The sequence below is a fragment of the Anas platyrhynchos genome, chromosome 22, assembly GCF_047663525.1.
Source record: "Anas platyrhynchos isolate ZD024472 breed Pekin duck chromosome 22, IASCAAS_PekinDuck_T2T, whole genome shotgun sequence".
Taxonomy (NCBI): domain Eukaryota; kingdom Metazoa; phylum Chordata; class Aves; order Anseriformes; family Anatidae; genus Anas; species Anas platyrhynchos.
This window is the reverse complement of record NC_092608.1, coordinates 2727443-2755152: the sequence shown is the minus strand read 5'-3', so window position 1 is coordinate 2755152 and position 27710 is coordinate 2727443. Positions and strand designations below refer to the sequence as shown.

At 50.4% G+C, this 27710-nt stretch overlaps 1 protein-coding gene across 2 annotated transcripts in view; it reads right to left on the bottom strand.

Moving 5' to 3' along the window:
• Positions 1–27710, bottom strand: part of SAMD11 (sterile alpha motif domain containing 11) — a 200034-nt gene that overhangs the window by 97657 nt on the left and 74667 nt on the right. For both annotated transcript variants that reach the window (XM_038166518.2, XM_072026846.1), the window contains exons 11-13: positions 4910–4949; positions 2773–3581; positions 936–1027 (exon numbers count right to left, since the gene is read on the bottom strand). In XM_038166518.2, the coding sequence (XP_038022446.2) occupies positions 936–1027; positions 2773–3565 (885 nt within the window). In that variant the 5' untranslated portion in view covers positions 3566–3581; positions 4910–4949. The remainder of the gene's footprint in view (positions 1–935; positions 1028–2772; positions 3582–4909; positions 4950–27710) is intronic.

Sequence of the window (27710 nt, the reverse complement as noted above, 5' to 3'; positions counted from 1 at the left end):
GTTCTCAAATCCAAGATGAGCATCATGAAGATGCTGCGTGTGGAACAGAACATCTCTCAGATTCCACATAACAATACAAGAAAAAAATGGGTAATTTCAGTGGATTAAAGGAAGCAAGTCACAAGGGGCAGCTGTTCCCACAGTGCTACTGACAACAACGTTCCAAGTCACGGCTGGCTTTTCAGACCACGACCTGGTTCACTTCCATGAGCCAACAGTTTTGCCATCACCTTTTGGTATTTCTGTATTTTATGGTAATTCCTGCACACAAAGAACTGGTTTTAATGCCTCGGTTGACCACAATTTCAGTTGGTTTTTATTTACACCAGCATCTTTTGGATGAAGATGCTGGTGCCATATAGAGATTTTGAAAGTTCTCAAGGTAACGGCAGAGAGGAACCCAAAAGTTGTGCTGCAAAGATCTACAAAAGCAGTGATTTACGAGACGAATGCTGTAAAAGTTGTGAATGTTTAAGATGAGCTCGCTCCTCCTTCAGCTTAGCTTTAAAAAAAAATCATTAATGGTTTGTAACCCGTGGCTGCTCTGACTCTAGCACGCGGGTGCATTCGCAATGCCCTTCTGCTTTATTTATCCACTTTACACCTCTGCAAAACACACAAGAATCGAGGGGTGAGGATAAGGACGAAGCTGCTGAGCGGCTGGCCGCTTGCACGGAGCCAGCTCCCCCCGAAAGCCACACAATCGCGCCGCAGCCTCTAGGTTAAACACCTCTCTTCCCACCTGCGCTGTCTGCAAGCAGCGCTGGCAGCCCCAGGGACTGGCAGCTCCTACCGGAGCACAGAAGCAAAGGGCTGGTGGTTGTTTTTTTTTTTTTGGTTTGTTCTTTTTTTTTTTTTTTTTTTTTTTTTAAGGGGAGGAGGCGGAGGAGAGGGGAGATGTCTTAACTAAAGCACATATTTAACAGTAATCTTACCACTGGAGACGAAATTCGACACCCAGGGCAATCACAGATTGGAGGATGTACCTGTAAGATTCCTTTGGACATAAGAGTCTTCAAACTTTTCCCTGGATGCGGAGGAGAAGGAAACAAGGAGGAGAAGCAGAAAGAAAAAAAAAAAAGAAAAAAAAAGATCAGCACCTTCACAGGAGGAAAGGATCCAGGGAGACAGGCACTGCCCCCCTGCCTGCCAGCACCCACCCACCCCAGCTGCTGCCTGCTCCTTCCCCGAGCTGCCCGGGGGGAGGCGACCCCCGAACCCCGGAGCCCCCCGGGGGGGTTCTGCGCTACCCAAAGCCTTCCTCCCCCCCCCCCCAAAAAAAAAGCTCCTCCAGTTCAACCTCGGGCCTCTCCTGACTCACCCCGGAGGAGCTGAGGTTTCCTGAAGGCAGCCAGTGCCAAAAGCAAAAATGAAGAATTAAAAAAAATTCAAAATAAGATTTTAAAAATATTTTTAATTAAGGTTTAAAAAATAAGATTTTTTCTAATTAAGGTTTTTAAACAAAGAATTTTTAATAAATATTTTTTAATTAATATTTTTAAATAAAGATGTTTAATATAGATTTTTTAATTACGGTTTTTTAATTGAGATTTTTTTAAAAAAATACGATTTTCTAAAAATAAGACATTTCTCAACATTTTGTTGGTTTTTTTTTTGGCTTGGGAAGGAGTGCGGCACCGCCAACCGGAGCAGCCCCCGCAGCTGCTCCCCCTTTTTCATCCCCCCCCCCCCGGCGATCAATAACCGGGGCGAGGTGTCAGCCACCTCCCCGGCCCCCCCCCCCCCCCCTCCGTGCGCCCCCCCCCGGCTCTCGCTAATTGCGTGGCTCCTCTCCTCGCCCCCTCACCCCCCCCATACCCCTTCCCCTCCCCATCCCCACCGACCCCCCCCCCTCCCCATCTCCCCCCCCCCCCCCAGGCCGGCTGCGGCTCTCCCCGCTCTGCCTCCACCTGCCGCCCGCACCAGCAGCTCCGCCGCGCCGGCCCCGGCGCCGGGACTGCGGCGGGGAGGGAGAGAAGGAGGGAGGGAAGGAAGGAGGGAGGGAGGGATGGAGGGAAAGGAAAAGGGGGGGGAGGACCGGCTCCCCCCCCCGGCAGCACGGCGGAGGTCCCGCACCACCCAGCAGCCGGGGGAACACCCCCCCGGCGCCCCGCCCGCCGCCCCGGAGCTGCCTTGTCCTCACCCCGGCGCGACGGAGCCGCCGCTCCCCGTGGCGCCGAGGCTCAGCCCCCGGCTCCCTGCCCCCCCCCTCCGTGTCCTCTGACCCCCCCCGGATCCTGTGACCCCCCCTGGGTCCTGTCCTTCCCCTCCCAGTTTGTCTGTCCCCCCCCCGAGTGTGTGTCCCCCCCCCCCCAGGGTGCCCCCCGCCGTCTGCCCGCACGGAGCGAAACTTCTTCCCCCCCCCTCAATGAAGAGACGCCTCTCCCCCCCCCCCAACATAACTCGTCGTCCCCCCCCCTCCACCTCCTCTCTTCTTCCTCCTCCTCTTCTTCCTCCCCCCGCCGGCGCTGCCAAATCGCTGGGAAAACTTCCAGCCGCGCTGCGCCGCTCCTGGGGTGCCCGGGTGGGGGGCGGCGGGGAGAGCCCCGGGGGAGTGGGGGGGCACGGCGAGGCAATACGAGGTCCCCCCCGGTAACAGGGAGCCCCCCCGCTTCCCCCAACACCCACCCACACAGCTCCCCCCCCCCCCTCCCCGGATCCGGCCACCGAAGCGTGGGGGGGGGCGAGGGGGAGGATGCTGCGGAAGAGCGGCGAAATTTGGGGGACCCCCCAAAAAATATTGCAAGGTGGGGGGGGGAGCAGCGCCCCTACCTTTGTGCCTGATGCTGCGCTTCCAGTCCTTGGCCGTCTCCCTGCCGCTGACAAACTGGAACTCGTTCGGGGTGAGCCACTCGCCCCGGTACCGGATAGAGGGTCCCTTGCTCCCCTGGCACAACTTATTGATGTAGAGCAGCGCCTTGTTCTCCCCGCACTCCACCTCGATGCAAGGCTCGCCGTTGTCAAAGAAGGGCTGGAAATCCGGGATGGAGGAAAACCTCTCCAGCATCAGGTCCTCGGGGAGGTGGTGGTGGGGGTGGGAGGGGTGGGGGCTCTCGTGGAAGCCCAGGTACGCGCGGTGGGCAAAGATCTGCTCGTACGCCGGCGGGTGGGGGGCTACCACCGGCATGGCAGCGGCGGCCAGAGGGGCGAGATAGTCAGGTAAGGTTTCCATGGGTTGGTTAAAGGCTGCCAGGGCCAGCTCTTCCCTGTCAAGTCGCTCCTTCTTGATAGCAGGCATGGTGCTACTGCGCTCCCCGGGCGCCCTCGTCTCTCCAAAGCGCAGTGGCTCTGATGTCTCCGGCTCAACTTGCCCCCGCTCTGGCTGGAGTTTGGATGAAATGCGCCAGCAGCAGCAGCAGCAGCAGCAGCAGGAACACGAGCACCTTTGGCGCTCGGGTGCCGGAGGTGGCTGGTATCCCCCGGAGCAGCCCGCGAACAAATCTCCTGGGCTGGCTCCCCAGCGGAGCTCCCTGGGATCCCTCTCCCACGGAGAGCCTAATGTACCGTAGCCCCGGGAGCTGCCGTGTGGCTCGCAGATCTGCCCCTCCGGACTAATACCTGACATCTCGGAGAGGTCTCCGCTGCCGTAGACATTATTTTGGTTTAAAAAAAAAAAAAAAAAAAAAAAAAAAAAAGCGCTTATTGATTCCCCTAGATCGACCCACCTTCTCACCAGGCTGGAGGGTTCCCCGCCGCCCACCCGGCCCCCTTTCGCCCTCCTTCCCCCCCCCCAACCCTCCCCCCCCCTTTCTTCCTCCCCTCCTTCCTTTAAACTGACACCTGGTTTATTTATTTCTAGGCGATAATTAAAATGAAACGCTGCGCCCCCGCCGCCGCCACCCCGCCATCCGCCTCCCTCCCCTCCGCCGCCGCCGCCGCCGCCGGCGCCCGCCGGGCGCGGGCAGGATCCGGCCCCCGGGGGCCGCCCGGTGCCGGCCGCCCCTGCCCTGCCCCGCAGCGCCCGGGGGCTGCAAGCAGCCGGCCGGCCGGAGAAGTTTCCCGGGGGCCTCCCCCCTCTCCCTCCCTCCCTCCCTCCCCTCCACCTGCACCCCTGCGCCCTCGCCCCGCTCCCACCGGCGGGTTCGGAGCACCGCCAGTTGGTATTTTAATTCCCACTCCTGCGCGGAATTTAAGGAAAAAAAAAAAAAAGCCGACACGGTATTATGTTACAGAGATATGTGTGTGCATATATATATTTATCTACATATTTATATATATATACACACGCATGTACAGCCCCGCCAGCTCGTGCTTTTCTGCACGCCGTGCGCTCCCCACGCAGGCGCCCCCAGCCCCTAAACGCCGCTCTGTGTCGGGCTGCCGGCTCGCCCCCCCGGCCCTCCCCCGAGCCGGGACAGACATATATTGATCTGCGCTCCGAAGTCGCAGCGCACTTCCCAGACTCCGACCAAACAAGCTTTCCCTCCGCCGCCGCCGCTTCTCTTAACTTGGCCCATTTAAAGAGCGGAGGCGCTTGCAAGCGCCGCGCCGGCGGCGGCGGCGGCGGCGGGGAGACAGGGGGTGAGCGACGGCCGGCGGGGCCAGCTCCGGGGCCAGCTCCGGATCCGGCTCCGGAGCCAACTCCGGAGCCGCAGGGGAGCCGCCAGCCCGGCTCCGGCGGCTGGCGCGGCTGGGCTTGCCCCCTGCCAGCCGGGCTCGCCTCCCTCCGCACGCCTGGCTGAGTGCGCTGCTCTGCCTGGCAGGCTCCTGGTGGGAAAAGCCTGGGGAAGGAGGGCTCGATCCTTCTCTTTCCTCCCCCCCAGGGATGGAGGAAGAAGTAGGGGGTGTGCTGTAATTTGGTTTTGCGTTAGGAGCTGTAGTGGACAGCCACACAGAGCAGCCCAGTGCGGCCCAAAATTAAGTTGTGTGGTTGTTACGGAGATTTGTGATGGTGATGAGAGGTCCCTACCTTTGGATGCTGCTTGGGATCAGCTTGGGAAGAATCCTACCTGGAAGGGAAATAAAAAGAAATTATCCTCTTGAATATACTACAAGAAATATGCCCCACAAGTGTTAGAAGGTGGCATCACTATCCCATCCCAAACAACAACAATTCTTGATTTTGTTCCAAGGTGCACATTTTGGTACATATTTTCTTACAGGGGAGCTGGTGGCAAGTTAAATTTGCCTTCCAGACACGGAGAAATGGATTTGCTTGTCTCTCTCCCATCTGCTCTCCATTGGTAGCCACTGACACAGGTAGCAGGGCAGTTCCCAACCAGCCCCTGCCCCTTCAGCACCCTCTCTCTGATGCTCTCAAGGCAGAGATGAGACTGCCCAGCACCTCCCAGCACCTTTACGAGGAAGCTAAAAAGCTTCGTTTTAGTGGTAAAGAAACTGAGATCCAGAATGTGAATGCTGTACTCATGCTGGGTTTACACAGTTACTCATGCAGCTACTCAGTCCCACAATGAGTAAACACAGGCTAATAGGGGTGAGGAGCTCACACTGGGGCACCAAGTGATTTGCCTGAGCTCCCATGGGTGCTCTCTGCCCCCCACAGCCCCCAGCTGATGGGAACCCCTCTCGACACCGCGTCCTCTGATGGGCCCCTTGTGGGACAAGCTGTTGCTTCACACCAGCAAAGGGGGAGGAAAACGGCTCTCCGGGGTTCAGCAGGTCTGGGAATGGAACCTGAAGCCCCAAACCTCGTCTCCTGGCCCCGTTTGACCATGATTCTTCCTCGCCTATTTATTCGCCAGGAATGCAAGCTCTGGGAGCAATCCTCTCACTTCTTGCTCTAATGAAGGAGGCAGATATACATACCCATCAAGCCCTCTCATTTAGGCTTTCAGGCTTAGGCTCTTATTCTTAATGCCTCTGATTGCTCAAGATGACAGGGGAAAAATTACTTTCTATTATCACCTAATGAACCAAGAACAATGCTTGGAAGAGGCTCTGGGAGACGCAGGCGTTCTCCGCGAAAGCGTGCGATGACTCTGGATGGAGCTCAGGTGAGGAGGCCGTAGGGTGAGCAGAACTGCTCTTGTCCTCCTAGAAAACCTCACCTGGCACACCTACAACTGCCCTGAGCTCTCTGCAGGGCTCACAGAGCTTCTTCAGGCTTCATTTGAATCCATTTTCTTTGCGACTTGGCTTCATGGGGCTGATTGCTTTTAATTTTTTAGATGGGAATGGGTGTTTCCTCTGTAGCTTGCTTTCTCTTACAGCCACAGTGGTTGCTGTTCTTCTGCCACCTCCATCCGTAAGGGCAACTTCACCTCCAAGTGCAGAGAGCTTGGCCGCCTCCAAAGATAAGTCCCAAGGCTTCCTCCAGGAGGGCTCACAGGAGCAGGAATGGCCTTCACCCTGCAGGAACACATCCTCCTGTGGCACTGCCAGGCCCCTCAGATCCCGTGGGTTGGCCGCACGCTCAGATCCCCTAACAGCACCTAGCCTCTGCTCTGCCCGTATCAGCCAGCTGTGATGGAACCTTTCCTAACCCCGAGGATTTGTATTTACCTTCTCTTTTCAGGGGAAAAGTTGACTTGCCGTGGGGTTTTCCCACTTCGCGTCAGCTCAGTTGCTTTCAATCTCTAAAGGAACTGGGCTCAAATCTGAACCTACTCATAAACAAATCTGCTTAGACTTCATTCTGGAAGGGCAGCAACTGCTTGGCTGTGCTTCAGTCCCCAAAAATATGGGTATTTGATGCCAGTCATGATATAGGTGCGTTGGCCAAGCACTGGCAGAGGGAGGCTTCCTGATGGTGGCTCAACCTGAGGTGCAGGGCTTGGGCCAGGCTGCATTTCCTGCACACACACGAGGCTTTCAGGTAGACCTCAGCAAAGTTCGGAGGGATTCAAGAGGCGCAGATTCAAGGCGATCCTATCAGTCTCTTACAAGCACTAAAATTTACTACCAAGTCCTCCCTACCCCTCCACACTGTAATAAAGCATAAGAGCTCTGTCTGGAAGCCTGAGTCCGACAGCAGGAGCCTCAAGTTGTTCAGCTCCAGTCTCGTAAGAGTGGAGCTCTTGGGATTAGTGTAAACAGATCCACCACTGGCGAGCAGATCAGAGAGATCTAAGCAAATCCACGCACACGTGGTTGAAGAGAGAAGCAGGTATGCTTTGCAAATGCCAGACTAAGGAATTGGAATGTGCTAGAGTCTGGGGGTGCAAATCGCTGTGTCTTTTTGCGGTGTGTTTCCAGCGCACCTAGCAAAGTGGAAGCATGATTCTTAATCTGCTCAGAGAGGCGCTACCACAGGAAGCGTAATAAATAGTGATCATTTTCTAACGTTTAGTTCCTCACTTCTGGAATACATCATGCTGGATTGAAGCAAAACCAGGACCTTTTGTTTCTCTCTGATCAAATGTGTCAACAGCAGCCAAGAGCTAGCTGTCCTGGAAAGCGTATTACAAGAAGAGATGGTGCTTCAAGCACAGGTCTGAAAGTTAACTGATAAGGATTTTCCTCCTCATTCTGTCATCAGTTTCATGGACAAATTACTTATCCTGGAGAGGCCTCCATTATTCCACCTGTAAAAGGAGGGGGAACATCCTATATGCAATTTGTTATTTACATCTGACAGTAAACCTGAGTTTTTAACTGAGATCAAAGGTCCCTGGTGCTGAGTGTTTGAAAAACTCATTGTAGGTGCAGGCTGTGCCCCTTGTCAGGAAAGGCAGGTTGAGGCTGGGAGGAAAGAGGCACCCAGGCAGAAGTAAAATGGCCAGACCAAGTCCACAGAGTGCTCCTGGCTGGCTGTGCCATACCAGGGGATCCTCACAGCCCCAAAGTAAGGACGTCAGCCAAGTTGTGTCCTGCACACCAGGAGAGCTCAGGTAGTTAAGCAGGTCCTTCAACGAATGGGGCAGTACCCCCTGGGCCCTGTCATTTCCCTGAACAAAGCTAGGGTGCTTAGCCCTTTATGACTGCGAATTAACAGCTCCTCTCCCCACTCCTTTCCCCCAGAATTGCCCTGATGTGATCACACCCATTATGGAAAGTGACAGCTCTGACCCTACCAAGTCACCCTAAACTGACCGAAAGACAAGGCAGGAGACCAAGCACCACCACTCCCCGAGCCAGCCAAATTCATGCCTTCTCCAGTCCCTTTTACAGCCTCGGAGGACATCAAGGCTGTCTAACAGACAGGATTCACTGCTTTTTGTCTTTTATTCCTTGCCAGGTGTGGCCCAGCTCTGTGCTCACTGCGGCAGGTGAGCAGCCCAGCCACGCTGCCAGCAGGATCAGTACTGGAGGTAATACTAGCCTCGGGCCAGACTGCTTCATTAAGAGAGATTTTGACAGCCCAGCAGCAAGAGCAGCAGCAGAGAGGGCACACGAGGGTCTTCAGGGGCGGAGGGTTGGGAAGGAGGACACTGGAAAGGGCTTTGCCTCTCAAAAAGGGCTTCCTCGGGAACTGCTGGGCTGTGCCCTTTTTAATCCCATTGATACAGAAGGCTGCCACTTACACTGAATTCTTGGGGTGAAAAAGGAGCCCCCTAGAACTCACTACGAGGTATTTTGTGTCTTTGTTGGAAGTAGGGTTAGGGTAGCATGAGGTTACACAACAAACCAGAGCTGTCAATTGCATACATCCCTACCTCCTGCAGGCAGCTTGGCTGCTTCCAAGAGAACAGCCCAGGACAGTCAGTGTGGGTTAAAAAACTCTTCCCATCCAAGTCTTTTCATGAAATACCTCTTCCAAATCACCTTCCCTGCAAGTACCCCGTATAGCAGAGCACCAGTGAGACCAATCTACGTAGTTCAATACAGAGGACATGGCACCAGAAAACCTAACGGAATAAAAGTACCGATTCATCTCCCTTCCTCAGTGGTTGGGGTTCAGGTATGCTGTGGAAATTCGGATCAGAATCAGCTTTGAGATCTCTGCAACAAGAAGTTTCAATTAAAAGGGCAGATTCCTATTTCCATTAAAACCAATGGAAAAATTTTTTTACTGACTTCACACTTCAGTGTTCAAGGCCCACAAGAGATTGCCCTTCCCTACAAAGGTTTTGGAAAGCAACAAATTTAGCAACACTCAACTGGTGCCTGCATGATGTAAAAAGAGCACTTACAGAAATCACCAGTGGAATAAGTCTTTAAGTATCAAAGCTGCTGTTATATTAACAATTCTCTCCGACCCTTTACTTTTAAAGCAAGTGCCTTCTTCTTTGCAGTTCCAGCCGTTGGATAGCCTCCCTGTTTTTCTCTCTGTATTAACTATACTCTTTCTTTGTGCCCATATTGCAATTAAAAACACATCTTTCTCTCCCGCCTATTCTTCTCTCCTGAGATGTTATTTACCGCTAATTTGTAGCTCTTGTGAAAGAGTTGAGATATCAAAGCTGTAATGCAGAAGAAAGCCATCACCAGATTCTCTTTTTCCTTAAAGTTTGTTTTTAGGGTTGTTGTTGGTTATTTTATTTATTTTTTTCTACTCTAATCTGCTCCATTGCTAAGAAAAACTCACAGTATCAAAGATGCTGAAATGACGGTCATGATGTATTAATCTAAAGCTTGGCTGTGTCCCAGCACTTGTAGATCACTCTGTGCTACTCCCCTCTCCAACTTCCTGCCTTCCTTCCCGCCTACAATCATAGTAACAAAAAGAAACACTGAAAAACTGACTATCCAAGTAGCCGGGCACGGCTAGAATCTATTGCTGGGTTAAAAGAACACAAAATTAGTGGCCACCAAGAGGAAGATAACATTTGGCGTGCCACCCCAGCACCAAACGGTGCTATAAAAGAAGCAGCCTTGGGTCCGTCCCCTCATTCACAAGCGTATACGAACACGTGTGCACAAAGCACAGTTGTTTAGACTAGGCGGATGAACTTTGGTAGCTAATCCTTTGGAAGTGAAGTGTCACAAGAGTCTAGTGTAATCAAGGTGTAACTACTTTTAATGCATGCTAGAGAGGTCAAATTAAAGGCTAGGTAGAACCTGCCTTAACCAATTTAGGAGGTGCTGAAGTACACACTACCTGAGCTGGCTTACAGCTTTCACATTAATTAGGGCTAACGTGTTCGAAAGCCTTTAAATCACTGGGCATCTCTGCAGACAGGTTTTGTATTGTTCTAATTCTCCTCCTTTCTAGAAATCGGTGTTGTGTAGTCAATGCCCTAGTAATTACGGGATTAGCATACATCACCTCTCCGCTAGCACAGCCGCACCCCACCAGACAGCTGTGGAACTTCCACCGGGAACATTTCGGAACAATTATTGTTACAGCACTGTAAAACTTTACGTACGCAAAGGTCCTAGGCTGGGTGATGTCTATATTGCAGTTTCAGATATGACTGCAAGCGTCCATCTGCGGTAGCTGAATGTTAATGAATTAGCAGGGGTGTTTCAAACAGACATCACAGGGGAGCTGCACCGACGTGGACCGATTTTTCTCCGGGGAATTCTCACCCAAGTCTGTGCCTCTGTGCTCTCTCTGCAGCTGTAACCAGGACAATCCAGCTCAGTACAGGAAGGCGGTCAGGGCTTCGTCGTCACTGCGACCAGAGCTCTTATGTGGTCATGCACAAGTAGGTTGTATTTGAACAAAAGATATGCAAAGGCATTCGTATGAACAGGCGCAGACATAAGCAGAGTCTCCAGCAAACTCACGGAGTCAAACGCACATAAACAACTCCCTGCTTGCTCCTCACTCACTCACTACTCCCTTAGCCTCCATCATTATGAATAAAGGCTGGGTCAGGACCACATGAAGGCCTGTCTTGTTTGGGTTTGTTTTTCTTTTCTTTTATATCTTACATTCCTAGAAAAAGAGACTCATTCAAGTAAACTTGTTGCCATGACTACACTGCAACAGCGTGCTTTAATCAAACAAAAACTTAGATAAGATATATATATATATAAAAGAATAACAAAAACAAAACAAAACAAAACAAAGGGAATTTCAAATAATATGTAAACAAGCATTTGCACATTTGAATCTCTTTATGGTGATTTGGAAGACGGGCAACTCTTCTGCTCTTCTTGCCTTGCTTCATAGCACATGCAGCATGCTTGTGGACAAGAGAAGCTGCCTGCTGCAACTAGTTAGCACCGAGTTTTATTTGTTTGTCAGACTTCCAAACTCAAACTTTTCTACATGTGGAGTCAGGCATTCCAACTTCTATTTCTGCCTATTTTGCTTCACTTTGTGACTGCAGCAATTCACCTAGCAACTCCAAGCTCAGGTTCTCTGCTCATAAAACAGAGAGAACATCTCCATAAAGCAGAGCTGGGAAGCACAGCTCACCGGGTGTTCGCGCTCCTCATTCATCCCTATCCCATACTATACATTTCTATATCTCTGTTTTTTCTCAAGTTCAATAACACAGCCACTGAGCAAAAACAAATAATTATGAACCACAACACAACACAAGTGGCACATGCAGAAAGCAAACAGTTTGCAAGTAATTTTGATGCCTGATGCTTAAAATTGCTCATCCGAACTGTTTGGCAAATACTTACAAATAACTATTTGGTTCACAGCAGGAGAAAAGGGGTTTGTTTGTCATACATCTTCCTTGCCTTAGCCAAAACTAATCTGTATCCACACATGGCACAAACCACTCTCACTCACTCTTTGCATGCAGAAGACACACATGCACATAGATAACATTGTCAGCACACACTTGAAAAACTACCCCGGACACTGGCACAACGTTTCAAGTTTTGCCTCTGTAGGAAAGTATAAAAAGGCATTCTGAACACTGTATTGTTCACAAAAGCTATTGCTCTCCTCAGCCGTCTTCAGCATGGACTTAACGGCTGTGGACAGGATGGGAGCAGGTACAGCCCTGCAGCAACCAGCCCAAGGGAGCTGGGACAGGCTGGCACCAAGGGGCAGCAGCTGTGAGACACCGACACACAACGATGCACAGGCGTGTGCACGCAGAGCATAGGCTCTGGGTGAGCAGGAGGGTTAATTTGGCTTTGCTTTGTGCTCCCAGAAAGACAAGAAGGGCTAAAATATCAAACCTGAGGTTCTCTGCATACCGACCGGGAAGAGACAAGCTGCTGAAATATTAGCTTGGCTTTTCGGGGGCAGTTGCCAGAATTTCAGTCGCTAACATTTCAGCCAGATGGTAACTCGCATCTCATCCTCAGCAGAATAACAGATGTGCCAACAGCTGAAGGGGCAAAAAGCTGGGTTCCATCACACATTTCATTTTTCACTACCCAGGAAAGACTTAGGAGGAAGCTGGGATCAATGACTGAGGGTGAGCAGTGGAGGGAAGAGATCTTTCTGAGTTCCCCTTTCCCCTTTCAAGCACATCGAGCACGCAGACATTTCTCACATGTGCTTTGCACCCAGAAGCGATGCTGGCATTAGCCATAAACCACTGCATTCAGGTTAAGGCTGCACTGACCCTAAAATAAAAAGCCTAATCCACTGTAAATATCCAGAAGACACTCAAGTCTATTACCGTCCAACCGCTTGCTGCTTCCTTCCAGGTTTTAAAGGAGCCTGTCTCGGTGGTCCGGCCTCCCATCACAATTACAGCAAAACGCTGATTAGGATGCACAAGGCAACATCACAGGAAACAAAAATAAAATTATCTTGACAAAGTAACTGAATGCATTTATAGGTAAGGTATTGCTTTTAATTAGGCTTAATTTCTAAAGAATTATTACTCGCTCAAAAAAAAATCTTTAAGGATCCATACGTTATTGAGCACAAGATTCTCCCCCTTCCCCCTGCTAATACCTGAAAGAGCAGAGCCAGTATAACTCACCAGGGACTGCTGTGTTTGACTGCAAGAATGGCCATTGTTCCAACATATGCAGGATTTTCATTAGGACTGCAATATTGTCATGTTCTCACTGAATGAATATGGAAATCAAGTCCTAATCTGGATTAGCCTACAGAATACAACACGTTGTGCTTCCTAGAAGTAACCTGTGTGTTTGTACACATGCACACATTAAGATACTCACAGGTCAGCCATATACACCTACAAACAGCGAGGAAGCTGTGCAGTACCTTCCTCTTTTGGTGGTGGAAAGAAGCACGCTTGCCATAATCCTCCCCTCCATTGGGGACAAGGACTGCATGTCCCATGCCCCTCGCTGTCAGCAGTCCTGGCAGGGGACACAGCTCCACGCAGGACTCATGGTCAACAGCAAAGTAGGACTGACCAGTGTGTGTGTGTGCTGGGTGAATGCAGCTTTTTGTCCAATCTGGAGCTGCAAGCACTCACAGCATGCATGTGGCTGGGCTTTTTAAGTCATAAGGAGGTCCTCAAGAGGTTGTTGCTACTTCCCATCCCTATATACCACTCTGGTGTCTAGGCACTATTGCCTAATTTCAGATTATACAGCTGGCTAAGGAAAACATTTCTTTAGAAAACCACCGGCCCTTTGGTAGCACTGATGCCCTCCTCTGTGATGATTCCTGGGACTGTTAGAGGAGCCAGGGTTTGCCTGCACTCAGCAGTTCACCAACACAATTACGGAGCCGTTGCCTACTGCATAATTCCTGCTTTGGAAGCTGTTCTGAGAGGTAGTTTGCTGACCCTATTTGTATTACTCAACGAGAGAAGGCATTATTTGGAGTAATAACAGAGATCGCACTGTTATATCCACGTACTATAACTATACCAGTGCTTCTGCAACTTTTTTTTATAGCTGGCCGACCTTCTTCCTTGGTTCCTATCAGTCTCCAGTCTGCTACAGGAGAAATTCTTCTGCAAACAGCGCAGGAACCCGCAGTGCAGTGAGAGTCTGTAATCAGAGCTCCTGGGAGACCGGGCGTTTTGGGAGCGGGCTCGTCTCCTCGTGGAGCAGACAGGAAGCGTGACTCTTCCTCTCCTGCTGATTTCTGCTAATATCTTGAGCCGTAGCCCATTCATGAGCAACTTAGTGCAAAAATGACATCTTTACATCTCCAGTTGTTTTGCTTAGGTTGGATGCGCTGCCCATGAAATGATCTAACGGCCAGAATTAGGCTTTCAACATTTGTCATCTGCAATGACAAATTCAAAATTCCCTTTCCCCTGATGTTCTTGGAGCCCTCTCCAGCCTTGCTGCTGCAGCAGCTACCACTAAATGCCACTAAATCAGTAAATCTATTTATTGGGCTAGCCGTAGAGAACTGCAGCAATGAGGTACAAACTTAATGCAATTCAAACCGCTTCGAAGCAGTAGGAAGTAAACACTCGGCTCTCTTCTCCATGAAACGGGAGGGAAAAAGGCTGGAACCCTAAGGGTGACTGTGGTGAAGAAAAGAGCGTTCAAGAGCCGATACAAAAGAGCCTTCTCAATAACCCTGTCAGGACAAGAAGGTGAAAGATGTTCGTAGTTCGCCTTTAGCAAAACACTGGGAACACCTCGGTGACCGTCCGAGGCCCCTGATTCGACTATCTCTTCCCATCAGCTCCCTAAAACCCTCGGCGGTAGCACCTGGAACCCCCATCCAATTATGAAATGAACTCCAGGCGGATCAAAGAGCGAGTTTCCCAGCTCCCATGAGAACGAGCCGAAGCGTGGGATAATTAGCAGCTTCTGACTGCTGCTAACCACCTCGCACTCGTTAGCATTTTTCCTTGGCCTTCTCACCTGCATGGGCAGTCCCCTTTGCCTCCAGAGTAAAAAGTTCCCTCCACGTGCATGTCTCTTTTGACCTGCCCGTATCAACAGCTGTCCTGGCACATCCCAGGAGTTTCTAACAGTCTCTTTTCTCCTCTCCCCATTAACTGGAGACAAAGGTTTGTGGGGTACATTTCCACTGCCCAGGAGTGAACGTGAGGGCAACAGATGGGGAAATAAAAATAAAAATAAGTGTTCAGGAGCCCTGGGGACCCTGGTGCATCCGCAGACAAGCAGGTAACACCAGGAAAGAAATGCAGCTGAACTATAACAAAATAATACTTACTTGGCTTCTTGTATTCCCCTGTGCCCAAGGAGTTGTATCAGGATGAGAGAGATGGAGCTCACCGTGAGAGAGAAACATTTGCTCGCTAGTTCCCACATGTTTTGAGCAGGCTGATACGCTGCAAGCAGGGACAGAAGTTTAAGTTCTGGAAGGCACCTTAACAAGTCAAGCTGTCGGGAGCAGGAGTGAGTTGTGAGCTGCTTGCCCTAGCAAGGGAAATGTGAGCTGCGTGGCCACCCTGTGAGAGGACCCTAGAGTTGCCTGCCCTTTCCAGAAGAGTTCCCAGCACATCTCCTCCACCCGAGGGACAACTGCTGCGGAAGGTACCGACGGTAGAGCTCCAACTGGAATCCCCATCACAAACTTTGAAACAAGACCATTTTCCCCACAAGCCACAGCAATCCTCCCCAAGGCAGGGGCATTTCCATCCAGCAAGCCAACCAAAGCCGGGCCTCTCCCCAATGCTGTGGTGTTCCCAGCGCATCGCTCAGAGCAGGCTCACGTCACAACCCCGGAGGTGAAAGCCGTGGAGGGACCCTACGCACGCAGCCTGCTGGCAAGGGAAACAACCCGACCCGGCGCACAAGAAATCTGCATGCAAAGGAATAAACAAGCTGAAATCAGGGTGAAATGTTAATGAAGATCTGGAAAGCACTAGGAGATCGTTAGATTACAGGTACCCACGGCACACAGCCCAGCCCGTAAGAGCAGATAAGGTCAGCCTAGGGACTGTGTTCATTTTTACCTTAAAACTCTGAATTATATAGAGTGACTCAACAGAAATATCAATGGAAATCACCTAACAGTGTCGTCATGTGGAATTTGAGTAATTCTGTTTCAGAAGCAGCACGGTGCGTGGTTGCACGCATGCATGCCCGGGTGACACGGCTCTGACCCCATCCTCCAGGCCGGGCTGCCCACTGCTTGAGCTTATCTGCCCAAGCACACCGCCTGCAGCTCTCCAAAGGCTATCACGGGCACGGTTACAGCCTCGCTCCCATCCTTTGACCTTCAGGAACGAGTGCTGAGGTGAGCTACAGCCCCGTCCTTTCGCAGTTCCCCCTTCCAGCTCAGCTCTGCCCAGCTCCAGAGCCCACGGGGTCACAGCACTCTGTGGCTGCACACCCTCCCCAGCCTCCTGGTGAAGGCTGCAAGCACTGAGAAGCCTGAAAAACAAAATTTTCCCTGCTGGGACTACCTGGTGCTGGAGGGAGGAGAGGAGGAGCCCATTGGGGTGCCTGGACTTTCAGCCTAAGGACCACGCTGGAGGCTGGGATGCTGCGCCCTAACCCTGCCTGCAGATCCACCAAATCAAACCCCGATTAGAACTAGATTAGATTCCTTTCCCTCCAACTCAGCTCCAGCCTGCTTTTAATCAACCAACCCCCACAAAAGCCTCCCACCCCCCTTTTTCCACCCCCATCGACCACCAAACGCCCCGGGCGGCACCAGCCCCCGGGGGACCGCGAGCCTCCAGCTCCGGGAGCGGGGGCAGCGAGATGGGGACCGGGGTTGTGGGGGGGACACACAGATACAAAAACGGCCTCGTCGCTTCTCGGGAACCCCCCGACGGGTTCCCCGCCGCCGCCGCGGGTTGCTGGCAGCAGCCCCGGAGCCGCAGCGCTGCCGCCGGGGAGCGAGGCAATAAATAACCCGGGGAGCGAGGCGCGGAGCCCGGCGGGCGGCGCAGCCTCTGACCCGACAAATACCCGCTGGAAAAGCAGCACCTCCCGCCCCCGGGAGCCTGGAGCCAGCCCCAGCCGGGGGAGGTTGTGCAAACAGCCCCGGCCAGCAGCGCCCAGACGGAGCTGGGGATGGGGATGGAGAGGGGGAGCGCAGGGGACGGGGTTTGTGGCCGCGTCCCGTGCCGGTGCCTGCGCCCCACAGCCGCAGGGGAGCCTCCTGGGGTGCCCCCCGCTTCTATCGTGATGCTGGAGCCCGGCTGGCTTTGCAATCGGTGGAGGGCCTGTTGTTAACCATCAGGGAACTATTTATTCTCCAGCCTCACTGATGCTCCTTGGTCAATAATGATAAAGGGGAAGGGAGAAAAAAAAAAAAAAAAAAAAAGGAAGAAAAAAAAAAAAGTTGAGGCCATTATAAAGAGGCAATCACATTACGGAGACACAGCAGCCCCCTCGGAATCTATGATTCCCTTAGGTCATGTCTGGTGTGCTCAGACCACTGGCCACTGTCAGTATTTACCCTGCATCATTAACCCACCGAACGGTTTTTTTTCTTGCCAGAAATGACTGATTTCTCCAGCCTGATGGCAATCATCGGCCGGGAGACAGAGCAGCGCGCCCCTGCTGCTGAACTATCTCCAGTGATATTTAATAAATAAATAAAATAGCTGGATGGATGACCGGCTCCTCGGGAAAAGGGAAGAAAATGTGTCTCTGTTTATTGTGGTTAAATATTTGTGAGTCCCTGCCTCTGGCACTTACCCGTACACATGCATGCATGCGACTTACATATATGCTTGCCCTAAGCCCTGCTCACCTCACAAAACGTTGTTATTTGCTGTTTGCATTGCCATTATGGCTCGGAGCCTCCTGTCGCCAGGACCGTGTCGTGCTAGGTGCCCTACAGACAAAGGGTAGATGACAGTCCCTGTCCCCAACCGCTGATGCGCTCCAAAACCCGGCTCTCCCTCGCATTGCTGAATTCCACATGAGTTTTGCCAACGTTTCAAATAGGATCCGAGTCACGCCAGGCCAGCTTTAGAAACTTCAGGCATCCAAACTGGATGCCAGATCAAAAAACCCAAACACTGTGCAGAAACCTAAGCTCGGAGCTCGCTTCCTCGGCTCTGCCACAGGGGAGCTGGTTGCGTTTGAAGGTTTTGGTTAACTCCTCCTTTACCCCGCACAGGCATCCCACCACCAAGGGGGCTCCACAAGGCACGCCAGGCTGCACACTGCTCTGACCATCCTCCAAGATTATTTATGCCAGGTTACAGTGCATGACCCGTGCCAAAAGTGAGCATCCATGTCATCAAACAGCACTTCACTGCTGTATTCCCATCCCCAAAGCGGCTCTCCAAAGTTTTTCCTCTTTCTGCCTTTGACCCATTTCCCCAGCTGCGATTATCCCTCTCATCAGGACCATTTAAATCCCGGCCCTTAACGAAGCACGAGGGTGGGGCATTTTTGTTTTTATCGTTGTCATGTGTTTCCCGTAACACACACGAAAAATATCTGACCTTCCTTGCCATGAAAAACATCATCTCCAGGAAATGCAGATTTTCTGACAGCTCTGCCACTTCCTGTGTGCATTCAGAGGAAAGTCACAGGAGCACGGTAATGAGGGAGGGATGAGAGCAGGGCAGGGGGAATGCAGCCACGGCTGGGGATGGGCTTTATGGGTGGCACAGCCTGCACACCGATCACACAATGGACACAGTAAGATGCTGAAGGCAAACGCGGGGGCACACAAGGGGATTCGGTCACTTCAAAGGGAACGGCAATATTTTCTTAAGGAAAGGTCCAGGGTTCTCTTATTCCTGTGGTTTTGCATCTTCCCTCTTTTTTCTCCCTGTTACCTGCTGCTGTCTTGACTGACGTTTCCAAAGGAGCTTAAAGTCTGGCCCAACGTTAATTTTAATGTGGATGAAGCACTAAGGCCTTGACCATAAAAAAAATGGAGTTGATGTATTGCAAAAATACACATTTTTTTCCCAGTGAAAAGGTCTGAGGGAGTGGAGAGCACAAGTCCTTGGGCTCCCCAAATACTCAGATCTGAAAGGCTCCTTCGGAGACAGCCCCGGTCTCCTTTACATTGCTTTGAAGATTCTGGCGTTAGCCCGCAGAGCAGGTTCCTTCCTTCAGATTTCTGGTTTGGGGAGCTAAGGCACCCTCTTACCAAAGAGAGGAGCAAATTTCCAGGTTCTGGAGACACGGCAATTCCCTCCTTCAGGTCCTTCAACAAAGACACAGCAATTCGCTCCTTCAACAAAGCAGCACGGCTGACAAAAGAGGGCACCTGCTTGCTCACAAACGGGTGACAGGTCAAGGTTCCTCCACGTGAACACCAAAATGCTACTGGAACACAGACAGCATCGTTTGCTGGGTCATTGTCACTTACACGTATGAACCCAAGAGGTAACGCTGCCTCCTGGGATGGTTTGATCTGTGGAAACGTCCCCAAATTGTGAGTGATTTCAAGAGCAGCGCAGGGTGAAGCTGTTACAGAGCAGTCCAGGGAAGTTTCTCCCCACCCAGAACAAGGATCAGCCTGCTGTAAGGGCAATCATTAAACGAATTGCTGTAATAGGAAAGATGAAAATCAAGATCTAGAAGAAGCAGGAGAAGGTAGGGACGTTATTCCCCCATTTCCAGCAGCAAGCAGCTCCCATTGACACTGCTGGCAGTTATTCAAGCTCAGCAGCGAAGGAACTGGGGACCATAACCGTGGGTGAAAGCTAGATTTGTAGCCTTGGTACAAGCAAACCAAAAGCCTTTTGCTGAAGCCAAGAACTGAGGTTCATTACAGCTCAGAAGAAAAGTTAGACTCCGTGCTTAGGGAGAAAGCCACGTTCCTCCCCCTGTGCAGGGATGCCTGTCTTCTCGCCGTGTGACGCCTTCTGTAAGCTCTTTTGGGGGCAGGGGTATAAATCATAATAAAGTCGTGGCATGGCAGATAAATCATAATAAAGAATAATGATATGTAATAAGGATGAATAATATTAAGAGGAGAACTGTGAGAGAGACAGAGAGCGCCTGCATGCATACATACACACAACTACAAACACAGAAATGAAGGTTGTTTTACGGCGTTTCAAAGTGAACGTTTTTTTCTTAGTGGATGTTTTGCTGTCAACAGGGTGACCCCAGCTGCCTTTCACCACCTTCTTTCCCTCCTTTCCCTGCCCTGCTGCACATGGAAGGGCTGTGAAAAAACATGCACAGGTATTATACAACACAGAGGGTCATGAACTAACATCACAGAGGGAGCTGAAAAAGACCCAGCTCCCAGGCTCCTCCGTCTGCCTGGACGCAAAGCTTTTTTCCCTCTGGTTTGGGTGGCATTATGTCACGTGAAGAAACCGAGGAGGAGGTGTTAAGCAAACCACAACACACCGCTGTCCCTTGCCACTGCCACTTCCAAACAACAGGATAACTCCCTCGCCACGCCGCCACGACAGAGAGCAGGCTTTGAAGGGCGACAGATCCCAGCCTGGTGGTGGGCTGCTTGGCTGTCGAGGCACAATACGGTCCCCTGAAGGCAAGAAGAAACCGGGGGAGATTTTCTGTTGCTTGACCAAGCAGCTGCAAGACAGGGAACTCGGCAATATCCCACCTTGTGCTGCTGAGGAGAGAAAACTGGAGAAGAGGCACAGTCGGGGAGGAAAAGCCCTCAAGGAACCTGTAACGTTTGTGGCAAGAAAACAGGAAAAAATCCTCCATGTCCAGCAGAATATCCCATTCTTCATGTAAAGCCAATACATTTATACATAGAGGCAGAAAGACAAGCCTGTGTCTGTCTGCTGGGTTAGAAGCAAGGAAGGATGAGGAAAGACAGGGAGAGACTGCTACCAGGAGAGCTGTGGGCAGGAACCTCTTTTTCTGACCTGTTAACGCACCTGGCAAACTGTGAGAGCCTCTTGGAAAGTGGCAAGAAGAGCAGACAGTAGCACTAAGCATTAAACTAGTTTTAATACCACGCAGAGTTTGATATACTTCCCAAATCCCAGGATTTATTAAGCATGGCTCTACTGCTCCCACGTCTAAAGCAATAAAGCTGCAAGTGTCAAAGAAACAGGTTCCTCGTTTCATCTCCTTTGTTCCCTGGGACCTTTTTTTTTTAAAAAAAATAAATCTGAAGCTGCCAGAGTTTAGGAGAGGGTGACAGCCTGCCGCCCACTTTGGGAGTTTTCTTCTCACCCTTTTTTCATGGCAGCTGAACAGAAGTAACAAAAGCAAGCTGTCCTCTCAGACAGGGGGAACCCTTTGCCCCCACACCCTGCCCAACCTCCGACACTCCCAAGAAGCACCGGTAACCTCTGTGCATCGCCGCGTTTTGTTTAACTGCATTTCAAACCAAAGGTGGGTAGAACTGGTTTGGTGAAAGTCTATAAAAGTCTGTAATTACAACAGCATGAATGAGCCTCGTAAAAAGTGGGAGAAACCTGACACAAAGGAGAGGCTGGGAAGCCAGGTCCCCAGACCGCAGGAAATCCAGACGCGGTGCTGTAACCCATCGGCGTCTGCTAACACACCCCGAGAAGCAGATAAAGCAGCACCACGAGAGGTTCTGGAAAACATCGGGCACGCTCCTCTGCCGCTGCAGGTTCTGGCTGAGGAGCTGGGGGGGAGCAATTGCAATTTCAGCATGAATTTAGAGCAGGTGGGAAGGAGCAGGCTGGAGAACCCAGGGTTTGAATGCCCAGAATTAGGGGAACACAGCAAACCACGAAGGTGTGCGGCTCACCTGCATGGTGACAAAGAAGCTTGCTGCCCAGCACCCAGGTCTTCAGCTCTCTAGAGGCAGGTGACACAAGTGGCAGTTCTGATTTCAACCTCTGCTAATTGCAGGACTTCGGGATCCAGATTTATTCTGTACGGGTGTGTTGGCCAGCTCACAGGGGAGGAGGGAAACAAGTATGTGTTAGAGACCTTCAGGGCCAGAGCAGAATAAAATCCTGATTTTCTAATGCTTCAAGAGCACAGCAGTCTAACTTTTCCTTTCCAAATCCTTCTCCCTTTGCACACAGATTTGGATTTCTCAGTTCCCTGCAAAAACGAATTAATCTATTACCCACAGGTTAGCCTAGGGCTGTTTTGCGTTTGGGTCAATGGATTCTCCGCAAAGAGCCTGATGGTGGAAAAGAAACAAACCCCAAACCAGGGGTAGCCGGACTGACAGATTATCTGATCAGCCAAAAGAAACAGGGCGGGTGGGTTGGCGTAACTCTACGGAGCTGACTGAACAGGGGCTGCTGCTCAGGGAACAGCCAAAATGATTTGCTGGGCCCAGTTAGCCAGTTCCACATCAGGCACAACGAAGCAGCCTTCCCAGCCGCCGAATATTAGCAGCAAACTGTACAAGGCAAAGATTGCTCAGCCAGTTAAGTGTGTATTTAAAATGCAGATAGCCCACACTGAGATCCAAGAAAAAATATATTTATCATTGTTATTAACAATAATAGAAATAAAGCCAGTTTTAATAGCATGCAGGGTTTGATGCATTTCCCAAATGCAAGGATTTATTAGTTTAAAGCCTGGGTATTTATTTGTTTCTCTCTCTCCAGTCCTGCCCCTGCTTCCAACCGTCTTGAATTTTTAATGCACACTGTTTCTAATGTCAGCCGTTTTTCTTGTAAAGGTTTTTTGACATAACTTTATATTGCTACATCCTTTTGTTGTTGCCATTCCCCATCCTTGTTAGAGACTCCGCTCCCCTAATGAAGCTCGTCTCCTGCCAGGATAATAAAAGAAAATAGATACAGGGCTGAAGAGAGCCAGTGAGAGGTGTGTGCGCGAGTGTGTGTGTCTGATTAGAAATGAGGGTGACACAAAATAAGTGCAATAACAGCCTGTTCTCCAGGGACTCCCGAGGCTGTCCCCCAAATCTGCACGGCTTCTGTACACGGCTGTGTGTGCGTGGGGATGTACACACACAGGACACATCTCATTTCATGTACACACACCGACAACATGGAAGGATGTGTTCAAGAAGATGTGCGCGGCAGGGGCCAGGAGCGTGGGACTTCCAGTCCAACAAAAACATTGAGTGGACTCAAAGCAGACCACTGGCTTCTCAGTCCCTAAATCTTTGGGATATCCTCTTTGTGTTTCGCAGTAACAAGCTGCTGATTAAGCTGCTGATTCGGTTGCTTTCTAGCCGTTCTCTCCCTCTGCTTTCTCCCCCCAGCCATCTCACGAGTCTCTAATAAATAAGAAGGCAAATTACTCCTGTTGCCAGTCAAAAGAACAGAACTCAGAACTATTTTCATAGCCCAGGAAATGCCAAAGATCTCTGCTACCCTGCCTGTAGCCCCCCTTCCCAGCACTGACTTCCAGAAGCACCAGTCTGCTAGTGCCATATTCCTACCAGCCTCTTTTAAGCAGCAACAACCACTGCAAAAACCATCCTGTGCTAAAGACAAGAACCCCCCCGACCCTTTAATGCCTTCCAGCCTTAGGAACAGCTGTTTGTGCTCTTTCAGGGCAATTCACGGTCTCGCTATAATATAGAAAATAAGAAAAACAAAACAAAAACCATTAAAAACCCTCTACAATTCTCCTTTCTTTTCTGTCCATGGAGAATAAGAAATGTAATGTTTCTCTAACTTCTGTCATTCTTCCAGCTATTGATACAGGCCCTTGAAAGCTGTGTCACAACTCCAGTGCAACGCAGGTGGTCAGTGATTGTGCTTTATTACAGACTGATGAAGAAAATTGTTTAAATAAGTCTCCTGGGGATATGGAACAAGAAAGTGGCAGAAACAGGGGAAGGCTGGAGGTGTTGCGACACCCAGGTCCTTCCTCTTTCTGAAACATGTCTTGTCTTCAATGTTAGTGCATGCTAAAGGCCACGCAAGGCCTCTCTGGCTAACATCCCCTAACAAAAGAAACCTCCAAATTACTCTGAGAAGCTCAGTCACTGGGGGTCAGTGTTAAATAGTCCAGACCTGTGAAATATCTGGGGGAAGAAGGAAAAAAAAAAAAAAGAGAGAGAGAGAAAATTTTAAAAGGCAGTGGAAACCAAAGCTCCTTTACAAAAAGATCAACTGCCATTTCAAAATTTCCTCCGTTCTCCACTCCTGCCTGGTGCAGGATGCCAGCAGTATTATTCCTCTGTTTCTACAGTGGTGCTGCAAGCAGATGCTTTCCAGGGTTGGAGGCGCGGTATCTGCACACTCCGCCTGCTGCTGGTAAGCCGCAGAGAGCCAGCTGTCTCCCCAAAGCTACTGGCAATCAGCTGGCAGGTTTCAGCTCAAGCCTCCAGCTTCCTAGCCCAACAGGCGCTGGGATGTAGCCACGCCGGCAGCACCGGGGAGCTGCTAGCTGCTGCTTCAGAAAGAACACAACTCACGGACACAGCAAAGCTCGGAGGAGCTCAGAAATGGGTTAGGCACCTCGCAGCCCAACTCATCCATGATGTCTGTGACAAAACAGATGATGGGGCTGGCTGTTGGCCCCTGTCCATAAAAGAAAGCACACAGTGAACACCAGTAATGGGTGAGCCGTGGTTCCTCTGTAGGAAATGCCTCCCCGCGTGGTGTTCAGTATCAACCAGATATTCAAAAAAGGGTCCAGAGATGCATATGCATGTACCTTGAGCACGCTGTTACAGATCACTGATCCTCTCGGATGCTTTGGAGAACCAGACACCTAGCAGACACTTGCCACAATATCATCTTGGGAACTAGTTTAGCTCCAACAAACGCAAAGACGAGCGGGTTTCTAGTTGAAACAACAATGAGTAGAAGAATCTGTTTTGACTGTTTCCATTGGGAGACCCAGCTTTCAGGCACAGCAGACAAATTAACGTGAGGAGAACCTCTACATAGTTGTGGCTTTCAACATCTGAAATACTTACAGGTATCTACAGATCTACTTAGCTGTCTGTAGCGCTGCTCTACACTTTTAAACTCTGGAAAGCTCCATCTACTTCTTCCTGACAAACCAATTCTGAAATTCAAAAAACAGAGTCATTCTGTCTAGGTTTGGTTTATGCTGAAATGCTTAATTGAAATTTCAGGTGGAAATGAATCCAGTCACCTCTTGTTCCCTAATGGATTTTGATCTACTCCCCCACGCCGTGACAATTTCTGGCATGGTAAGTGATGTCTGTTTTAAAGAAGGCCGTAATTATGAAGTCTACAGGGAACTGTAGGTCAAGACAGAGACGCAATGACAGAGCTCTTACTAGACCAGAAAAGCAGGAGTGACTAGGACTACTGACAGGCTGCAGGAGCAATGACAGATCAGCAAGGAAAACACATGCAGCATGCAAGATCTGGCTCTGTTTGCCCTCTACTATCATACCACCAGCTTCTGGAGAGCTAGATTTCCTGACCTAGCCTTCCCTCTATAATTAAACTGTGCCTCTGCTGGATCACCTCTCCGTGGTACACACTGGGGCCCGGAGCAGTCACAGCTCCCACGACACCAGCTCGCAAGAGACCAGCCTCCAGAAGGTCCCAGGTACAACCATGCCTGAAAACTTTCAGGGTTGCTGCCACACTGAAGAATGGCAAAAACACAAATAGCAAAAGTACATATTTGTGGTTGCTGGTAGTCTCTTGAACCTATTGATAACCAGGACAAAACTGGCTCACATATTGTGATTTTCCTGAAAGCTGAAAAGCTGCATCGCCTTGGAGGTGATTAAAATCTATAATCAAAGCCAATCTATTTTTCATCTGGCCTCATCTGTCTTATCCTCTCAAGCTTGGAAGCTAAATACACAAACATTTCTCAGTGCCCACCCAACGGGTTTCTGTGTGGCATCAGAGCACAAACCAATCCCAGAGGCTCTGGGATCACAATGACCAAGGCAGGACAAAGCATTAGATTGTACCCTACAATCCCCAGTTAAGAACACCATTCCCCCGGGGCCATCATTATGCACTTCTGCGGAGCTGCGAGCCAGTGCCTGGAGCCTAACGAGCTTTGCAGCAGCACCCGAGCACTCCAGACTTCTTCCAGGAGAAGTGGAAGCCACTTTGGTGCTGAATAACCCAGGTGCTTCCTGAAGGCTTCAACAGGAATAATGGAGAAGCAGGGAGGCTTATCTGATCAACACAAATTACACGGACCCAGCACTGTGGCCAGTGTGCCTCAACCAGAAAGGAAGATAAAATCCCTGCCACACACAGCCTGCAAGTTACTGCCTGATGCACACCTCTCTTCTCACATCTGCCGTACAAAACCGTGGGCAACTGTTCTCCGAGATGGCAGGGCTCTAGATCTGTGCTCTTGTGAATAATGGAAATAAATGCAAATGTCAGAACAGACTCAGCTCATCAGTTTTCTTTCTCTCCTAACTTTGAACGGGAACCTTAAAGATATATACCACGTATACCAAAAACTTTGGAGACAGGGAGACTACAAGAGAATACGAAAACTGTAAGCAGGACCTGTCTGGAATCTAAAGCAAACACCTCCTCTCTCTAACAGAGCTGCACATTTGCTATCTTTCTGTACAGCATCTAACACACCACCAACTGATGCTGATAGCAAATCACGGTAAGAATTCCCCTCCTTGCCTTCCACGTGGCAAGGTGCGTGTGAGCATGTTCTTGAAAAGCTTTTTCACCATAAAAGACCTACTGAGACCGCCTCCAAATCCAAACCAATTTGCCTGCCCCGAGGAAAGTTTTGACCAAGGAGAAGAAAGAGTCATGAAAACCACAATGAAATGAAGACAAAACTATTGGTTTTGCACAGACAGGCTTCAGCGATGGGTGGCAATACGAAGCCAAGAAGAAAAAGAATGGGTCTTTCATGAAAATGGATGGATCACAGAAGGGGAAAGAGCTATACGACCAACAGTTCTGAAGGGAGGGAAGATGATATATTCCCCTTTGGCTGTCCTCAATAGACAATGGGACCAGCAGTGTTGTGATCTAGGAAAGACAATGGACACAACAGACAGAGCAACGGCTGCACTGCCTACAGACCAATTATTTAAATGGCTGAAATCCATATAATTTTTTGAGGGAATAATTCTTTTTTTTTTTTCTTCCTTTTTTTTTTTTTTTTCAAATGGACTTCCACCAGGAGGGCAGAAACCAGCCCTGCTGAAAATATCCCATTCACAGAGATGCTAAAAGACGCCCAGCAGGTTCACAGCCGCTGCACAGCACATCCCAGACATCTCTGCTTTTAATGCTTAGGAGGTGCGGGCTGTGCCGTATTAATATGCAAAGTGTGCCTGCCTTCCCAATTAAATGGAAAATGCTATGATTAAAACCAGTCAGAAGATATTAGATGGATAGTGCTGAACTATGGGCTTTATTTCCTACGCACAGAAGCCCCACAGGAGTGCTGATGGAGTACATGCTGGGGAGATTACCAAAGGCGAAACGGAGCTGGGAAAGGAAAAATGCTTGAATAACGACAAGGGGGAGAAAACGAGGAAGCTGTTTACAGGAGAGCTGAATTAACACAGTACCTCGTCCTGGTCTTTCAGACATGGCCCTCTGGGCCACGTGTATCTGGAGGGAAGCCAAGCACCACTGCTCCTAGAAGCCCAATCCTGGCATGTTATTTGGAGGGGAGAAGGCCTCAGAAGCTGAGTAAATCACAGCATGAGGCCCAGAGAGCTTCGCAGTTTGGAGCTGCACAGCCCTGAGGCAAAGCTGAGAGGGGACAGGCCTTCCCCGTGCCTGGCTTCCTTGTTAGCATCAGCACGTCCTCCTCTATCGCCTCTCTGGGACAGGAGAAGAAAACACAGCGGAGCAGCGCAGCACGCCAGATAATTTACAATTAAACCCACGAAGATGAGAAGATAAAACAGGAAACATTAATAACTGATTGGAGAGTCCCCTTTGCCTCGCTGGGGAGGGCTCGCTCTAAATCACCTGCGTGCCTTTAACCCTCCTGGCTGTGCTCTGCGTCTCAGCCCCAGGCCATGGAGCCGTTCCCCTGCTTGCTCTTCCTTCCTGCCTCTGAACGCTGCTGCTCCCTGTCACCGACGCGCTCTGGGCCCGTGTTTCATGACTTGCATTTAATTAACAGTGATGGCAAAGTCAGGTATATTTATGGGGACTTCTAATCCTCACGCTTACAGTTTCAGTTGCTATGGGTTTCCTTCCAGAGTTGGCGCTTTCTTCCCCACCCCCACCACGTAACGTGCACCAGAATAAAGTCTAATAAATTCTGCTGTGTAATTGGCTGTATATTTTAGGAGTCCATCTATCCCGGCGCTA